We start from the raw sequence: 18,006 nt of genomic DNA on the forward strand, positions 1-18,006 counted from the left end.
GGAAATTGGGAAAATTGGAAGGGGGATTAATTGTTTTTGGGGGAGTTTTTTGGTGTTTGTTTTCTTGCGCTTCGGGGAGAAAAGCAGCGCCGCTTCCCCGGCGGGTCCGTCCCGCCGGAGCCGGGCTGCGGGCGCTGCGGCGGGGCGCTCCCCGCCCCGGCGGTGGCTTTGCGGGTGACAAATTTAACACTTTTCTTTAAAAATTATTTAAAAATATTTTAATTTTTTATTTCCCGCCCTTTGCCACAAGTTTTCCTTGGATTATTTTTTTCTCACCCCCCTCCTTCTCTTCACCCCCCACCCCAACCCGGTCGGGAAGGTGAGGGTGGGTTTTTGGGGGGTGTTTGCTGGGGGGTGGCCGGGAGCGGGGGGGGGGGTCGGGGCAGGTTGGCTCACCGCACCCCTCTTCTCTCTTCCAGGCAGCGCCGAGACCGCCGCGCCGGGGCTGGCTCCCTCCACCGCGCCATGGGACGCTTGGACGCCTTATTTTTGAAAACCATCTGATTTTTTGGGGGAGGAGGAGGAGGAGGAGGGGGGGGGTGGGGGGCGGGAGGGGGGGGGAAGGCGGTGGCGGGCACCGACAGCGATCCGGGAGACTCCTTGAAGCCGGCGAGTGGATGATGGATGGCCGAGATTTCGGGCCCCCCCGCTCGGTGCACGGCCCCCCTCCGCTGCTCTCCGGGCTGGCCATGGAGAGCCACCGCCTGGGAGCCACCGGCCGCCTGGCCCCCGCCGCCGGGCCCATGGCCGCCGGGCTCCCCGCCGCCCTCCAGCCCGGAAAATTCCTCGCATCGGGCATCAGCCTCCACTCCCACCCGGGTAAGGCTCCGCGGACCCCCCCTCCGGCAGCCCCCCGCGCCTCCCCTCCCCTGCACCCCGACGGGCGGTGGGGCTTTAACCGCAAAAAAATGTAATAATTCTCTATATATGTACGCTTGCAGCCTTTTCGCATGTTTTCCCCAAAGGTTTTGCCTCGCCCTGCTTTGATTTGGGGGGAAAAAATAGGGGAATGGGGGGGGGGAAAAATTACACTTTTCCCCCTCAAGTGCAGTTTTGCTGGGACGGAGAAAAAGAAATCCCCGCCGAGGCGGTTGCGGGTGTTTTGTGGGATAAATCCTGTTTTCGGGAAAGCTGGGAGAGAGGCAGGTCGGAGTGCAGAGGGGAAGTGGCTGCGCTGCCCCACGGGGAGCTTCGTGGCCAGGGGAAAAAAGGAAAAAGAAAAAAATCCCAACCGAAAATCCAAAAAGTGGCAAAACCGGGGCAGTTTTGGTCATTTCCCAATGTGCCGGACCCGCTGCCGGCAGTGCGGGATTTGGTGGGTTTGTTTGGCTTTTTCTTTTTTTTTTGTTTTTTGGTAATTATTATTTTTTAAACCTGCAAACAAAACTTCCATGCAGGGGCTGCTCCCGCCTGATAGATTTTGTGGTTTTTTTCCCCCCTTCCCAACGCGCTTCAGGCAGCCTCACGGCTGCCTCTCCATTAAAACAACAAGCAGATATTGAAACGTACGGTGTTTACTCCCCCCCCCGCAGTCAGCTTTTTATTTATTTGCCTAAATTCTTTTTTTTTTTTTTCTGGGGAGGGATTTGGATTTTCCCCCCCTTTCCGAGCTCCCTTTCGCAGCCAGGCGCAGGGTGGGATAACGCGGGGTCCGGCAGCCGCCGGGAGGACGCTGCCCCCGCTCTCCTGCCCGGCTGCTGCCGAGCTTGCCCTGGGATTGAGGCATTTCTGACCGTTTGATTTCTCTCTCTCTTTTTTTTTTTTCCTTTTTCCCTTTCTTTCCCCTGGGTGTGGAGGGGTGACTCGGAGTTTACTTTAGGCGTTGGGAGGGTGACAGGTTTTGCAATAATAAACCTGCTTTTCTCCCAGCCGCCCGGGATGAATGACTTTGAAATTTGCAAACCTGATTGCCAACATCTGCAGAGAAGGAAGCAGCCCGAATCGAGGGAAAAAGATTTATTAGTTTTAGACTAGGTGGCAGTGCCAATTTCCCAGGTGCTAAGAGGAGAGGTGTAAAGGGAACGGCTATGAAGCCAAGCACATGGGCAAACACCTTCTTTTTCCTTCCCTTTTGTCTTTTTTTTTCCCCCCCCCTCCCTTTTTTTTGTCCTTGGTATTTCCCCCCCCTCCACCTCCTGCAAAAACAGAATACGATCTCTGCAAAAATTCGTCTGGACAATCTCAAGCCAAACCGAGTGCGGGTGGTTGTTTCTCTTTTTTTTTTGTTCTTCTTGATTCTTTTTTTTTCTATTGGGTGATTTTTTTCTCTTTTTTCTTTTTCTTTTTTTTTTTTTTGTTTTGTTTTATTTCCCCTCCCAAAGTTTCCTTTTCTGGTGCTTTCCTGAAATCCAGGCAGCCCGGGAGGGAGGCGCCGAGCTCCAGCCAAGCCAAGCCGACAAAGCGTTGCTCCCCGCCGCCGTCCGCGAGCTTTCCCACTGCGCCGCAAGCCCTTGCGCTGGGAGCGAGCCTCGCGTTTGGGGCCCCTCACAGAGGGAACAGGTTTTGTGATCCCTCAGATTTTATTTTTTTTTTAAATATATTCTTATTTTTATTTTCCCTTCTCTGAAGTCTTTTGAAGCCCCCCATCCCCGCCTGCCCCTCCGTGGTGCCCGGCTCTCCCCCGCGCGGTCCCCACCACAATCGCTCGCAAAGCTCGCTCTGTGAGATCGGCTTTGCCGCGGCGCGGCACTTCGCAACCAGGCTAGACCACGTTCAAAAGATATGTACAATCAAGTCGAAACTTCCATTACACCCAGGCCGTGGCATAGGCAGGGATTTTTTTTTTTTTTTAATGGCTTTAACAATATCGTTTGAAATGATGATTGCTTCCTCCTACGGTGGGGCCCTTTTGTAGGTTTGCGTTTGCAGGGTTGATGTTGGTGTGTGTCGTTTCTGTTGTGTTGGGTTTTTTTTTTGTGTTTGTTTTGTTTTTAGGAGGAGTTTGGAGGGGTGGAAAGCAAAGGCTTGTGCAAGGGGTTAAGAAAAGTGGGCAGGAGGCGAAGCCTTTAAATAGAGCCAGTTCAAACCGATCTTTAAATACCGCTGGGCTGAAGAAAGAGACTGTTGAATCTGTCCCAGCGTCCTCCTAAAATAAATACGCCCCTATAAAAATAGCATGATTTGCCATATTTGAAGATCCAGTTATCGTCGGCACCGACTTCTTATTTTTCTCATAGCCTCTGCTCGTTACGGCAGTCGGGCTCTGCCCCAGCGCCAAAATACAGCGCCTGGGCTGCTCCCAGTGACCCCCGGACCCTTGGCTCTTCTCTGGGGGGTTTCTGTTCCGTGGTAGTGTTTTGGCCACCGCCGTGCAGGCCGGGGGGACGGGGACAGAAGCCCCTTTGTTGGAAGCGCACGGAGGGAGGAGTGAGCTGGAGGCCGAGGCGGGAGGTGAGCTAGCCCTCCGCTGCGGGCTGCCAGCCCGCGTCCCCCCCCACCCTGGGTGCTCTTGGGCATCGCCATGTCCCCGTCCCCGAGGAGGGCAGGGGGGTTATGGGGGCCGGGGAGCAGCGGGGTGCTCCCGACGGGCCCTGCCGAGGGCCAGGGGAGGAAGGTGACTGTTTGCAATGGAATTTCATCCCTGGCAGCAGCCGAGCTTGCTGGGAAAACCTTGTATAAAAAGAGGCTGCAATCGATGGAGTCAGGCGGCTGAGTTCGCTCTGCTCTGCAGCCCGCAGCTCAAAATATGGGGGGGTTTAGAGTGTTGCTCTTTCCCTACCCCACTGTCCTCAGGTCCAAACGAGTGTCCTGGTCTTGGCTCCATCCCGCGGTGGGCGCGTTGTTCTTGGCAGCTTCTGTGTTTTGAGGGAGGTGGAAAAGGCTCCCGTGGACTCAGTTGCGAAGGGCTGCTCTGGGACTGCGTCCCTGCCAGGCAGCGGGGCTGTCTGCAAAAAAGACTCTCCGAGTTTAAAGTAATAATAATAATAATAAAAAAATCTGCTTTTCGCCATGTATTGAGGTATCCTTTCCTGGGTGGGATGTGTATGGGGGTGCTACCTGAACAGATTCACGTTTGTATAAAAGGATGCCCAGCCTCTTCCATTAAAATATGCTTCAGAAACACTTACTTGTGCCCGGGAAAAGGGACACACCTGTTCAAGCAGAGCTGACTTTGTGTTAAACCCAGCTCGAGAGCTGTGGCTGAAAGAAAGGCAGTCAGGCGGAGGGGAGAGATTTTGGTTTGCTTGCTTTCCTACTTCCACATTAGCATGTGCATTCAAATGCAGGGATTTAAGGCGGATTGGAGATCATCCCTGCTTCCAGGCCTGCTGTGCCCAGGGAGAAGTTTTTCCAGACAGCTGGGCCAGGTAGGAACGAAGGAAAAAAAACCAAAATACCCCCCCCACCCCCCCCCATCCTGCCCCAGAGAGCTTTGCTGTGCCAGCAAAATCCCACTGTAGCCATCCTTATAATGGCCAAATTGTGCTTCTGCTGAGCCGGCAGATTTTGCGGAGGAGGCCTTGCCGTCCGCGGTGCCAGCAGAAGCACAATTTGCTCATCTAAACTGCATCCACGCTAAAATCGCTTTGCTGATAGAGATACCGGGATAGCACCGATGTGCTGCTGGACCAAGCTGTGCCCTGCTCCTCCCTGTAGCTGCGCTGGGGAGGAGGGGTCTCCCAGAGCAGCGGTGGGATTTTGGCTGTGGTTTGGCACGGCTCATTTCGGTCACGTTTTGATGCTGCAAGGAAAATACCATCGGTGTTTAATAGCCCTTGAAATCGCGTTCCCCCTCCCTGCCCGCCCAGGGGGTGGTGCGAGGGGCTGAGCGCAGGGGGCTCCTTGGGGCAGGGGCTCACTGTGTAACCGGGAGGAATGTGGACTGGCTGGAGACCTGCCTGGGGAGATGTTTCTCTTCCCTTGAGGCCTTGGTGAAATTAGATGCTTTTTGGTATGTGTTTTGAGGCAGATCAGCAGACGTGCTTGTCCCGGTAGGGCTTGGGGAGGTGATGCTGGCCTGCACCGGGCAGGGATGTTGTGCTCGGACCCGTCACGCTCTCCTGTTTACACCCGGCATCCCCAGGGGTGGAGGAAGTGCTCGGCCATTAAGTGATGCCCCTGCAGCTCCCTTGGGCCTGTGGCCAACTTGCAGGCTGTGAGCAAGGCGGTAGTGGTCTCTGGTTTTGCACTGGGGATGAAATGGGGGGAAGAAAGGGGCTTCTGCATTTCTGAGAGTCTCCCACCACGCGCTCCTGGGGTGCTGGGGACTCCTTTCCCTGATGTCCCGGTGGTCTACCCGAGGTCCTGGTGGTGGGGTGCATTGTGGGGTGGCATCCTCATCCTTCAGGAGGGGTGGGAAGGAGCTTCCAACCTGTCCTGCAGCCCCCCAGTGAAGTTCTCATCCCCATGGCGGTAGCTGGTGACAGGGGCCCTGAGCTGGAACCACAGATGAGAGCCCAAGAGCCAATGTGGTGACGTAAACTTGCTCGGGGTGAGGTCCTGCGGGATCCTCCGCTGTGTTAGGGTTTCCAACACCTTCCCCAGCTGAACGGGTAGGAGCCTGGCCGTGCCTCTGATGCACGGCACTGGTAAAGATGTGCTTTATTCACATGGTTTCTGGCAGCGTTTCTCCTACCCCCAGCAAGCCTTGTCCCCCACCCAGCGCTGAGTCCCCTCGGTGGGGTTGGACAACCCCGGGTCCCAGCCCTGACTGATGGTATGCCAGTGAAAATTTGATCCGGAGGATGTGCCGCTGCTGTAAATCCTAGCCTGGGATGGCTCGGGGCACCGGGCAGGTCCCCGGTGTTGGGGACAAGCTCCTGCTCTTTCCCAGCACAGCAGCTGTTGGAGAAATGGAAATTGCCGGGAATTAATCTTGTTGCAGACGTGGTTAGCAGAGCAGGGCTTTCGTAAGGAAATTTTAGATCTCCTTCCTAGGATAACCCAGGGTAAAGCTGAAATTAGTTTATAATTATATAGTAAATAACCCCCCATCTTGTCATTTCACCATCTTCTGATGAATATGGAAATGAACATTGTTGAGGGGAATTAACGTCTTACGGCAGCCTTCCAGGTGAGCGCCTTGCGGTTCGGCCGCGGCTGCAACCGGCAGGAGGGTGTCGGATCACCTCCTTTAGCTGGGGTTAGCGCCCGACGAGTTGAAACAAGGCTCCGTGTGTTTTCAGCGTGTACTAAACTGGTCCAATTAAAGCTTCGGGCGGGAGGTGGTGCAGGGAATCGGGGCCAGCCTGGCATGTGCTGACATGAAACCTGCCTTGCCGGGACGAGGAGATGTTGGTCTGGGTTAGGTAACGTGATCCAGGATCGCCTGCTTGAGGTGCTGAGGACAAGGGCGTGCTTTGTTCTGCCTTGTTGCTGAAATGGAGAGCACGGTGGGCCCTGAATCGACCTGAAAAAGCAGGCAGGGTTGGGGAAGTGGGGGAAAACCGTGGGCAGCCCCCAGCTCCGTGCCTGCAGGGCCGGGGTGAGAGACCAGCACTGCCTCCAGCCACGGCAGACCCTTGCTGGCTTTTCCAGCTGGGAATGCTCTTTAAAAAGCAAAGTTTGGGAGGGGAGCGCTCTGGTGCAGCTGCCCTGCAGGGTGCTGCCTGTCCCCGGCCATGAGGATTTGGGAGTTTCCTTTTCCCCGCGTTTTCTCCCAGTGCCGGGTTTCTGGCTGGCTTCGCTCTGGGATGGCACAGCTGGATGTCTGCAGGCATCGCGACGCACCCACCAGCTGGGGAAAAACACTCACTGTCTCTCCCTGCTATTTATTTGCTTTGCTTATCGTTCGCTTCTCTCCAGCTCTTAAACACCAAGGGAACGACAACCGCACAAACCCTTTATGCCCGTCCCCGACCACGCTGGCTGGGGAGGACGGCGCGGCAGGAGCCCTGCCGCACGGCAGCACCGTGGCGGTGACAGTTGGGTTCTCTCCCCGCGCCGTGAGGATCAGCTGTTGGGTGCGCAATATGCTCCGGTTTTCCTCTCCAGCTGTTGTTGCTGACGGTTATGGGAGGCAAAAGGTAGTTGAGAGTTTGGTATCTCTAAATCAGGGAGGTGATGGGCAGAAAGGAGGAGTTGAGGGAGGACTCGGTATCTCTGAGGCTGGGTTTTGTTTAAATCCAGCACGACTTGAAATAGTGGCAAAAGAGTGAAGTGACCTTGGGAATAAATTTTATTGCCAGCGCAGGAGTGGCCGAAGAGCCATTTTGCGGGAGCTGGGTGCAGGCAGGCAAGCCGAACATGGTGGGCTCGGCAGCAAGGGAAGGAGTAACATGGTATGTTTGAGAGAGAACGTGCCTTTTTAGGGGAATAATGGAGATTTTAAGGCACTCGGCCCTCTCTCTCTGGGTCTGTATCCCCGGCAACTTCTGCAAAGGTTGCTCTTGTGCCTGCCACCATCCATCTTACCCTGCCATGTTACTGTGAGCAAAGATCCTTTCTTACGTTTGGTGGTTAGATATATTGCCCCTGCTTCCCATTCTGCCCCCAATCCCTTTACAGCAGAATTCCCTGTGGCTTAAATATGCTTTTAATACACCTGGTTCAATTGATTTTAATTTAAAAAAAAAAAAAGTAATTGAAATGGCCAGCGTGCTTGGGAGGAAGGGTTTTGAAGGAATTCAGCTCTCTGCTGCTTGCAGGCAGTGCCGGTAGTGGCGTGTGATTGAAATAGCGCCCGTGTTATCGCCGCACAGTGTGTGCAATTCTGGTGTTTCGTGTCCTGGTCTGCTAGGTGGGGAGGCATCCCACATGCCGTGTCACACGCAAACCAAGCGGATGATACTCCAGTGAGTAAAGATCTGGGCAGGCGAGTAAAGATGGGAGCAGGAGCCTTCCCGGGGTGCCCGTGAAAGCCCAGCACACCTTTCTCCCGGCTCTGCTCCGCTGGGCAGGCACACTGCGCCAGGCTCCCCGTGGGTGCAGCGTGCTGGGGTTCCCCTTTGCAATCGCAGCGCTACAGCGGGGCTTTCTCCCTAATGAGATTAGCAACACAAAGCGGCGATTCTGCTGCTGCTTTTAATAGATGTTCGGGGTTTGTGTGGGATCGGAAATTCCTACTTTCATCAGATGAGCTGTCTCTGTGACTGTTTTGTGGACAGATCTTCCTTTCCTCGGTTTCAGGGCTGACATTCATATTAGCACAAGTGTTTTAGGCTTTCCCCTCCCGCCCCGCTCTGCCTCCCCTCCTTCTCAGCCCCAGCCATGGTCAATTTTGTCTTCTTTCCTGCTTTGAATCTCGCCATCTACCCAAGCCGCTTCCATCTTGTGGAGGACACGAAAGCTTGGTGGCTTTCCCTGGCCAGGCTAAATACAGCTGAGAGGAAAGAGAAACGCAAAAAGTCGCTCTTGGATCGTTCTTGCAGGTGCTCCTTGGTCTCCCTAGTTGAGATGTGCAAACACGTATGTGTGCCTATATATACATATATAGGGCATCCATCTAGTGCTTCACCCAGCAAGGGCTGGCTGTCCCTGCCTTGTGACATCGGGGTCAGGTTGGCAGTTTGTCAGGAGTCCAAGGGTTGTGCTTCAATTTGAATATGGATTTGCATAATTCATCAGGAGTTAAACCACATTGCCATAATATTTGCCTCTGCGGTTTATCTCCCGTTATTGGCGGCGGGGAGGTGTTGGGTGCTCGCCGGCTGCAGAGACCCTTTCAGTTCATGGTTCAGTGCTTTTTCGGTGCAGAAAAGGTGATGTGGGCTGATGTTCAGGAGGATGCGGGGAGGGCTGGAGCCTCTGGAAGGAAAAAGGGCTGAACGTGGGGTTGCAGGGAGAGGCTGGGCATAGGCTGATCTTTTGAGCCTGGTTTCCTAAGGAAAAGAAGCTTATGGGATCGTGCTGCTTCTGCGGGTCTCATTCTTCCACCCCCAGATGTCTGCAGCCTGTTGCTGAATTTCTCCCGGGGTGGTTTGGGTCCCTGCAGATGCTGTGCAGGCCAGCGTCGGGCTCTGGGAGAGGGATACGTTTGCCCCTGTGGCACATGGAGCAGTACAGACGGGCGCTGCCAGCTTCACCACACGCTTGCTCTGTCCTGGCCAAGCGGGAAACACAAAGCCGGAGCCAATTGGACTCAGTTGGGTCATCGGCGATGCCCTCCCTCCAGCCCTGGGGTGTTTCTTGGAGCCGGTCCCCTCTCACTGCCCAGACCCCCATGTTGTGTGGTGGTTGCTGGCTGTTCACTGAGTGCACACATGTTGGCGTTGTGGTGTTCAGGCCAGAGTGGGGTGCCGTGCTGCTCCGTGCCTCAGTTTCCCCTTGTGGTGCCACCCCCTTTGCAAAGCACCCCAAGAGGTGCTGAGCCACGGCAGCCACTTTGCAAACAAGGTTTAAAATAAGCAGTGACGGAGGCCGTGGCTTCCAGGGCTTTGAGTCATCCTGGCTCGTGCTGACTGTGCCCGGCAGGGGCCTGGGAGGCAAAACAATCCCTCATCCAGCTGCCACCTCCCCGCTAGATGTTAGTGGTGGGGTGGCTGGTTGGGTTTTGGTGGTGGCCCTCCTGGCAAAGTGGATTGAGCTGCCAGGGGGAGATGCCACCTCTCCAGTGGCTCTGGTGAAACCCTGGCGAAACCTGTGGCTTGGGGCAGTCCCCAGCCTAGGGACTTGCAGTCGGGCCACGGGGTTTCTGGAGGAAGGGGCGAGATGAGCAGCCCTGGTCTGATGCTGTGTGGGCTTGGGTTTGCAGAATGGGGGGTGCTGAGGCTCCTTCCAGCATGCCTGGGCATGGTGGGGACCGTCCTGGCTGCAAGCCCTCACCGTGCTGGACAGGAGGACAGGCAGGGACAAACAACCCATGGTGGCCCACCACCCCACGCAGAGGGAAGGCAGACAGGGCAGCGGGCAGCCACGGCCGGCAATGGGAAGCTGAGGGGAGGAGAGGGCAGGTGGCATTTACCTTTTGGTGGGCGCCCTGGAGTGCGTCCGCAGGGCCAGCCGCTGCTCATCACGCAGCGGTGTTTAATTTCTCAATGGGAGGGCACAGAGATAATGCTGCACAGTCCCATTTAACCTGCTGGTGACCTGGTCTTAAGTCATTGTGGCTGAAAATAGACCGTGTTCCCTCCAGGGCACGGCTAATGGCGCTGGGAAAGCTGGGATCGCTCTTTGAAGGCTGATTTAATTGCTGCTGGCAGGCACTCGGTGCAGGTGATGTGGGGACCGGCACCCGTGCCATCCCGCAATAACCTCCCCCCTCCGAGCGCCTGTAGCTCTCCCAACTCTGGCAACAAAGGGTAACGAGCTCTTCTCTAACGAAGGCATGGGACAGCCGGTGTGTGGGTGTTGCTGGGTTAATCGCACGGGCAGGGCTTGGCCTGAGGGGAGCGGGGGCTCGCCTGTTTGCATCACATCTTCTGCACTGAGTTTGGGGTGTTTTTTTTAAAAAAAATGGGGTGAGATAAATTCCTGTGCTTAGGAAGGAAGGGGAGCACCTGCAATGAAGGTGTGTGTCTGGTGCTAGGAGCAGAGTCAGTCTTAGGGCCCCTGTGCCAGCCACCAGTGGCTGGAGGGCCTTCGCCATGATGAAGGATGGACCAGAGCAAATGCATTTTGATGCTGTCCTAGCAAGTCAGGAGAGGAAGGCAAGGCTACAGTCTAGCAGCCAGGTTCTGCATTCCTGGGGATTCTGCTAATAAGTTGAGGACTTAAAATTATTATTTTTTCATTTCCATACAGCATCTTAGTAAATGTAGAGCTGAAGACCCCACTGGGTTGCTTCTTGCTGTTTGAGGAAAGCTGTGTGGGTGCATAGTGAGAGCCTGGAGGTTGTGGTGGATCCCATTGGGGTGTTGGGTTTAATTATGCCAGTGGAAAAGGATAGACATCTGATGTGGGGGATTTTGGGCTGGGGGTGCAGAGGAGAATCTTCTGCTGTAGCAGCCAGCAGTGACCCGGCAGCATTGACACTGGTTTGAGTGTTTGTGCATCAGGATTAATGTGGGACTGGGTCGGTGCTTCCCAGACCACGTATTCAAGCCTGTGCAGGCTGGCTGCTCATCATGTCAAGGGTCCCAGTGGGATGGTTTCCATCCTGGCCCTTCCAGCGAGAGGAAAAGCCACCTTCCTTCTGCCAGAGGGATTTGTGTCCTCACCTGGGTGGCTTCTTGCTGCCCCCTATGAAGACACTGTCAGCAGGTTGCTGGTGGGTGACCTCGCGGGAGATCTTCAGGGCATCTCATTGGTGTCCTTCTGTGGCCCCAAGCCCTGATGCACTGGTAGACCTCGGATTGCATTTGCTTTGTTGCACAGTGGAAACTGAGGCACGGGATGAGTCTGCAGGATGCCGGGGGCAGAGCTGGGGCATGAGCACTGATCCCTTGAGCCCTTGCAGCCACTTCTTCCCATTTTCTCTTCCACCGCCATCTCCAGGGCGTTGGGGCTGTTCCAGCTCCTGGGTGAGGAGGAGGTGAGCAGTAGGGCTCAGCCTGATGATATTTATTTCCACAGAAGCAGGGAACCCCTGCTCTGTGCCCTGTGCGATCACCCTGCCCTTTAGTGTGCCTTGGCTGCGGGGATGCCTGGCAGCGTGGTGATTCAGCACGAGGGTAGCATGGCAGTAAAATCGTGGCACGGCATCGGCACGGGGTAATGGCTGCAGGATGGCTCTTTGGAAACCCGGCGGGAGCACGCGGTGTTTCTGTGCTGACGCAGCTGCGAGCAATAGTAAATATTGAGCAAGAGCCACTTAAAAATAAAGCAGCCTGGACACAGAGTCCCATGTGGAATAAAACAAAATTAAAAGAAACAATAGAGAGCTGCACTGAGCTGGGAGGGGTGGAAACTCACCTTGGCTTTTAAGATAGTGATTTCTGCAGCTGAAGGTAAGCGGCGTGGCAGTTTTCAAGCCGGCAAAGGCTGGGCGTGTGGATCCCCTGCTGGAGGATTCTGTCTCCAAGCTTGCCAGGGCCCTTAGAAGATAAAACAGGGAATGAAATTGACCTGGCTCTTCTGGATCTGGGGGATGAGATCGAAGGCATTCAGGGGATGCGGAAAATCGAGGCTGTAAATTAAGGCTTTGAAGCAACTGCCAGCCTCGCGGTACGGGGTGTAAATATGGCAGGGTCGGGTTTTGGGGTGGAGGGCGGTGGGTTGCGACGATGGTAGCGGCTTGGTGCTGCGGGGATGGGGACTGGCCGCTGCTACGGTCCAGGCACATCTGATCCAGGGGCTTTGGTTTCAGCCAGCATGTTTGGGGGCTCATATTGCTGGTGTCTCGTGTGTGGCACAGAGTCAAGGCAGCTCTGGTGCCTCGGGTGTCACTAGAGCTGCCCTGGCAGACAGGGCAGGAGGCGGCAAAGATTTACACTGTCAGCACTCCTGGCTCTCAGCTGTTTGCAGCCATAAATGTGTGCATGAGAAATAGCTGCAGCCGTGCCTCACTGTGCTGCGTGCCTCTGGGTCGTGGGGCAGATGGGGAGGTGTGTGCGGGAGTGGGGGGCCCTAAAAGAGGCTCCCCTGGGAAGCTGCAGCTTCTTCAGGGAGACGGTCGGGGATGCATCGACGATGGTGAGCACGGGCAGCTGGTGTTGATACAGCGGCCGTCCCGCCAGCGGTAGGAGGGGGCCCCATGGGGGCTGGCGGCCAGTGGGTACTGGCTGTGCTTGGACTTCTCCTGGTTCCCTTCCCTCCCTGCCGGGGAAAGCGGACTCGTGAGGACGTAAGTGTTTATCCAGCTGTTTGTGGCATGGACTGGTGTCCCAGTTGGCTGCCTGTGAGGACTGCGAGCTGGACTGGGGAAGAGGTGACCGTGCTTGCGGCCAAAGGCAGCTGCAGCTTCTTGCTCCGTGCCAGAGCCCAGCAGCCAGCTGAGATCCTGGCTGCAATGGGGCTGCAAATTTCCCATGGGTGCCCAGAGTTGAAAATGTCCCATGGAAATAAACCTAAATCCTTGCTGCTGTGCTTCCCAGCCCCTCTGGGCTAGGACTGGAGGGACCACGGGGCCAGGCTTTTTGGCTCGGGGCCCCTCTGGCCACAGCCCCTTGCACAGCGCTGCATGGTGCCAGGCTGCTTCCTGGCAGTGTGTCCATCAATCATGGCCCAGGGAGGATGGGGCGAGATGCCGGCAGTTGGAAATATTTCATAAGTGGCAGAAACCCATAACGGGCAGACGGGGCCGATGGGGGAGAGTTACTTCACTTCTCCTGTGGCGCTGGAGGCCACCAGTCTTCCGGTGACAGGGCTGTGGCTTCTTGGGCAAAGACGGCTCATGCCCGGGGCTTTGCTTCAGGGTGCGCTTTGCAGCCGGCATCGCACGTGGCTGCCTGCTTGCCCATCCAGGCCACTGGGCTGTCACAGGGCTGTGTCTTCTGTGATTCCCTTCGAGGTGACAGCAGGGACCAGAGAGCCATCCCCAGGCGTGAGCAGAGGCTTTGCGGATGCTACTTCTCCCTGGTGCATCGGTGCTGCTGGCTGGTTTGGAAAACTGGACGAGGGGATTGAATTCCCCATTGAGTGGTGTCTCTGTCTCGCTCCTGTTTGCTGTCCTTGACCCTTTGTGGGTGTCTGAGTGAGCTGTCACCTCTGCGCCGGCATGGAGGGCAACGTGGGGATGCTGTGAAGGTGCTGGCCAGTCGCCTGCAGCCAGGCTGAAGTGGAGCAGCTTTCCCAGCGGTGGCACACACATGGGTCTCATCAGGTGTGTGGGCTAGCTCGTCAGTCAGAGCTGTGTCTGCAGGGGAGATGCATTCAGCTCCAGCATGTCCCCCCTCTGCCCTGCTCTTTCACAACCCAGGCATGGCCAACTCCTCTAGCCTAGGCTGAATTTCAGGCCTAGGAACCGAGGGGGCCGAGGCGGAGAGAGCCCACAGGTTAAAAACTCTGGGCAACTGGTGGCGTGCGGCAGCCTGCTGTGATGCGGGCCGGTCCGCCTGCCCATCTGCCTTCGCTGCCTCGGCCAGGTGATGTTTTCTGGTGGCTCCCTCCTCCCGGGGAGCTTTGGGCAAGCCCCGAGCAGGCTGAGCACGTGGGGCCCGCTTCCCTGGGCACGACCTCCAGCCTCCAGACGTTTGGTGTGTGGTTTGCGCGGTTGCTGGTATCTCACCTCCCCATCAGTCACATCCCCTCTCGGTGGTGAGTCACCCGGCCATACCTCTTCCCCGCCCCGTGCTGCTTTGGAGAGCTGAGCAAAGATGAAGATGTTTTCAACTGGGCTGACACATCTGCACCCACCAAGTTCCTCTAATAACAGCCCTTAGTGATTTATGTCTCAATCGTGCAAAGCAGGTACATTTTTACCAGCTCATCTTGGAGCTGGGAAGGAGGGGACGGGTGTGCGTCCCCACTCTGTGCCAATCCACTACAGCCACTGAAGCATCGCAGGAGAAGCCGAGCAGAGACTTGTATTTTGGCTGCAGGCTGTCATCTTCCTGAATCCTGGTGTCACCAGGGTTAAGGTGGCTCAAAGGACGATCTCTGTGCCCCTTAAACCCTTTTACCCTCTGAGCCGGGCTGCTTTGGATCATGTGTGCCCACACCAGCAAAGCGCCCATGCGGGATTTCTGTTGGTGCTGCCTTTCTCGGGCAGCCAGAGGCCGTGCTGATGGGCACACGTGTTTGGCATGGCGTGGCAGGGAAGGGAAGGGGGGCACAGCTGGTCTGGTGCTGGCAGCGCTGCCGACTCACACCTCCCTGCCTGCGCCGTGCTGCCAGCCTGCCTCTGGGCGAGCAGTCAGCTGGAGGAGTGTGGCTCAGCCTGCTGAGACCTGTCGGCATGTCCCTGGGCGAAAAGGATGTTGCGCTGGTTCAGCAAACACTCTGGCCCTGGGCAGAGATGGTTGTGGTTTCTCCCTTTCTCCTCCCTTTCCCCTGGCAGTAGCCCATGGTTGGGGTGAGCTGTGCATTGCTCACTGCAGTTTCTCCCCTTGGCATCGCTTTCTGGCGTGGAGATCCAAGGAGGGAGCGACTTGCCTGCGGCCGCTTCCTGCAAATGCAGCTACTTAGCGCATGAAGGAGCAGCTTCACCTCCAGGTCCTGCCTGGGGGAGTGGGGCAGCAGGTTTTGGGCTGTATGCGAGGCTTACTCCAGCCCATCAGCATTGCTGCTGGATGGCTGTATGGAGGAAGGGGTACTCTGGCAGTGCCTCAGGGTTGGATTTGCATTGGGTTCAACCCCAGGAAGGCTGTGGCTTGGATCCCTCCTCCCTGCCCCTGCTCTGGTTCCTGGCAGGGAATGGGCCAGGTAAATACAGACCTGGCAGCTTCTCCCTCCGGGCATTTATGAAGGGAAAACAGTGTTGCTGGTAAACCAGAGACTGGGGTTCAGGTGGCTCTCTGGTTTTGCTGCTGGTCAGCTGGGTGATGCAGGCAGGTCCTTGTGCTTGCCTGTGCCTCAGTTTCCCCACCTGCAAAGCTTTGGGATGGGCTTTGAGCCCCCTTACTGGGATTATGCCTTTCCCAGGAGCAGCTGCTGCTTGGGCTGCCCAGTGCAAGGTGGGTTTGTGGTTTGGCTGGTGGCATCAGCTTGGTTCTGCTGCTGCCTCCCAGCTGAGCTGGTTACACTGCCCTGCAGGGTCCTCAGCTTGTCCATCTCAACCTGTCCCCAGCTCAGAGTGCACATGAAGCCACTTGTTGCTGCTCTGCTCCCTGCTCCACCACAGCAGCTGGAAAACCTCTGTGACAGCTCATTCTACACTGGGAAGCTGGAGGGGTTATATCTGCCCTTCAGCCACTGTCATCCCACAGTTTCTTGTCCTCTTGTTCTTTTGGCTGACCTTCCCACTCCTCCTGCAGCCCCGGGCTGGGGTTGGATCCCCACGGTGGGATGTGATAGCTCTGATTGTGGAGGAAGCCCCGGAGCATTTGGAGCTAGGACAGGCCCTGTGTTACCCCTGGGCAGGATAAGATGCCGCAGGCAAGGATGTGCCCCCGTAGGACCAGGAGTCAAACTGGTGCCAAAATGCCTCTTTGAGTACCAGTAGCTTAAACTGTGTGCAGGTGTCCGTGTGCTGGATGATATTGCTGGATCCTGTTCCCTTTCTGGACCTCTGAAGGTGGCTTCATGTCCTTGCACCATGTGGAAATAGGGATGTGCCATGGGTATCTGCCCATGGCGGTGTCTGCAGCGTGGGATGTGTCTCGCTGCAACCTCCGTGCTGGTCCTCTTGCCTGCTGGAGCAGCTGCAGCTGGGATCGAGGTCTGGCTGGGAGAAGAGGCTCATGTGGGGATGTCTGAGGCTGGTCCTGCCGGGCTGGTATGGTATGGGGTGCTCCGGGGGTTTGCCATGCTGCAACCATGTGCTCTGCCAGATGGGACTTGAGTTCCCTTGGAAATGCGTCGCTCCTGCTCCAGACGCTGGCTCATTGCCAGCCCAGCCATGCCAGAGCGGTGCGGTGGAGGTGGCGCAGCTGAGGCACACATGCTGTGGAGTGGAGCTACTCACAGCTAACCCAGGGTAGGTGCCCCTGGGTGATACGCAGCACTCTCCAGCCCTGGAATAAGAAAGTGTGTTTGGAAATGCTGCTGTATGAAGGTTTCGGGGTGACCAAACAGAGGTGTAAATGTGCGTGCACACTCAGTGCCTTTATAGCACCCTGCACAAGATTAAATGGTGAATTTTACCTACTGGGAATGGGCTCTGTATTGAACTTCATGGGTGCAGCATCTCCCCTGGTCCTGCTGCTGGAGGGTTGGCATGCGCAGGTGATGCCGCTGGGAGCTGTCGGCGATGGATCTGGGCCAGGAGCTGTGGGGAGCATCGTGTCGATGAAGCACATGTGCCAGGATGCAAACATGTATGTGAAAGAGATCCCGGCTGTCTAAATAATGTGAAATATTGACTAGCTCTCACAGATGGTGCTCCACGTGCAGCTTCAAGGACTGAACTTCTGTCTCCTGTTGGGTTTTGGTGTGATGTTGTTTTGATCCAGTTGAATGCTGAACTCTTGACAAGCTCATTGCCTGGTTGCTTTCAGTGGGATTGTTGAATTTTGGGGAGGTTCGTTGCTAATGGGGTCTGAGGGGAAGGGTGGAGGGTTGCAGAGGGCTTGACTGGCTCCTTCAGACTCTCCTGATGGCTTTTAATCAGTTTTTTAAATGATGGCACCAACTGGGAAGCTGGTTCTTGCAGAATGGTGGGGTTTGTAGTATTACATGGGTGCCGTTTGGTGGCAGTGTTGCAGAGGAATTACTGCCTGTAGCCCAGAGGTTGTGTGTTATTACCACTACTATGGTGATCGTATTCACTGATGAAATGATGATGATGATGATTTGCATGAGGACGTTGCTGGGGGCCCCGCTCTTGGAGGGGGCCCCAGTGTCCAGGACATTATCCAGACCACTGGCAGCGTGGCCCTGGGGACACACTGCCTTTTTATCAGCTCGTGGGGAGGCAATAGGTTTTCTCCTCTGGTTTGCCTTCCTCAGGGATAAGATGTTGGTTTTGAGCAAGTGAAACTATGCTTCGTGTGTGCTGCTGTGGAGGATGCTCTCACGCTTTCCCCAAAGCCTGTACCTGGTGCGGGGCAGCTGCAGTGGGGACGGGCTGTGTTGGCAAATCTGTGCTGGCAAGAGGGTCTTATCGCTGCTTGGGAAGCATGTTGGGGAGTGCCCTCACCCACAGGTCGCTGTACTTGTGATAAAACAGCTTATGGGCCAGGTGGTTTGGTCGTTTAACTCGCAGATTTAAGGCTCTGCTCAGAAAGCAGCATGCTCTATTTGCAACCCACCGGCTGCAAAGTTAGAGCCCTGCAGAGGTGCAAGGGGCATGCTGGGGTTCCTGCAGTGGGGGGTCAGTACCTGAAGTGGGGAACCCAAGCAGCACTCCCTGCTGTGGGCTGTGTGCATTGCCACACGCGTCCTTGCAGCCGCTGCTCCTGGCGTGCGAGGGACCGACAGCCACAACAGTCTGTGCTCCTGCAGGGCTCGTTCCAAGGCGGCGTGCTGCTTGGGCTGAAACATGTTTTCCTCTTCTGTTTCCCATTTTCTGCAGGCTTTTCCCATCTGCCTAATGGGCTCTACCCATCGTACATTCCCCTGAGCCACCTTGAGCCCCCCAGCGCTGGCAGTCCTCTCCTGGCCCAGCTGGGTCAGCACAGCCTCTTCGAGTCACAAAAAGGTGAGTCTGGG

At 56.1% G+C, this 18,006-nt stretch overlaps 1 protein-coding gene across 5 annotated transcripts in view; it reads left to right on the forward strand.

Moving 5' to 3' along the window:
• Positions 1 to 543: 543 nt before the first annotated feature.
• TNRC18 (trinucleotide repeat containing 18) overlaps positions 544 to 18,006 on the forward strand; it is a 56,744-nt gene continuing 39,281 nt past the window's right edge. For all 5 annotated transcript variants that reach the window (XM_075104824.1, XM_075104826.1, XM_075104827.1 and 2 more), the window contains exons 1-2: positions 544 to 819; positions 17,870 to 17,995. In XM_075104824.1, the coding sequence (XP_074960925.1) occupies positions 618 to 819; positions 17,870 to 17,995 (328 nt within the window). In that variant the 5' untranslated portion in view covers positions 544 to 617. The remainder of the gene's footprint in view (positions 820 to 17,869; positions 17,996 to 18,006) is intronic.

The sequence above is a fragment of the Phalacrocorax aristotelis genome, chromosome 10, assembly GCF_949628215.1.
Source record: "Phalacrocorax aristotelis chromosome 10, bGulAri2.1, whole genome shotgun sequence".
Classification (NCBI taxonomy): domain Eukaryota; kingdom Metazoa; phylum Chordata; class Aves; order Suliformes; family Phalacrocoracidae; genus Phalacrocorax; species Phalacrocorax aristotelis.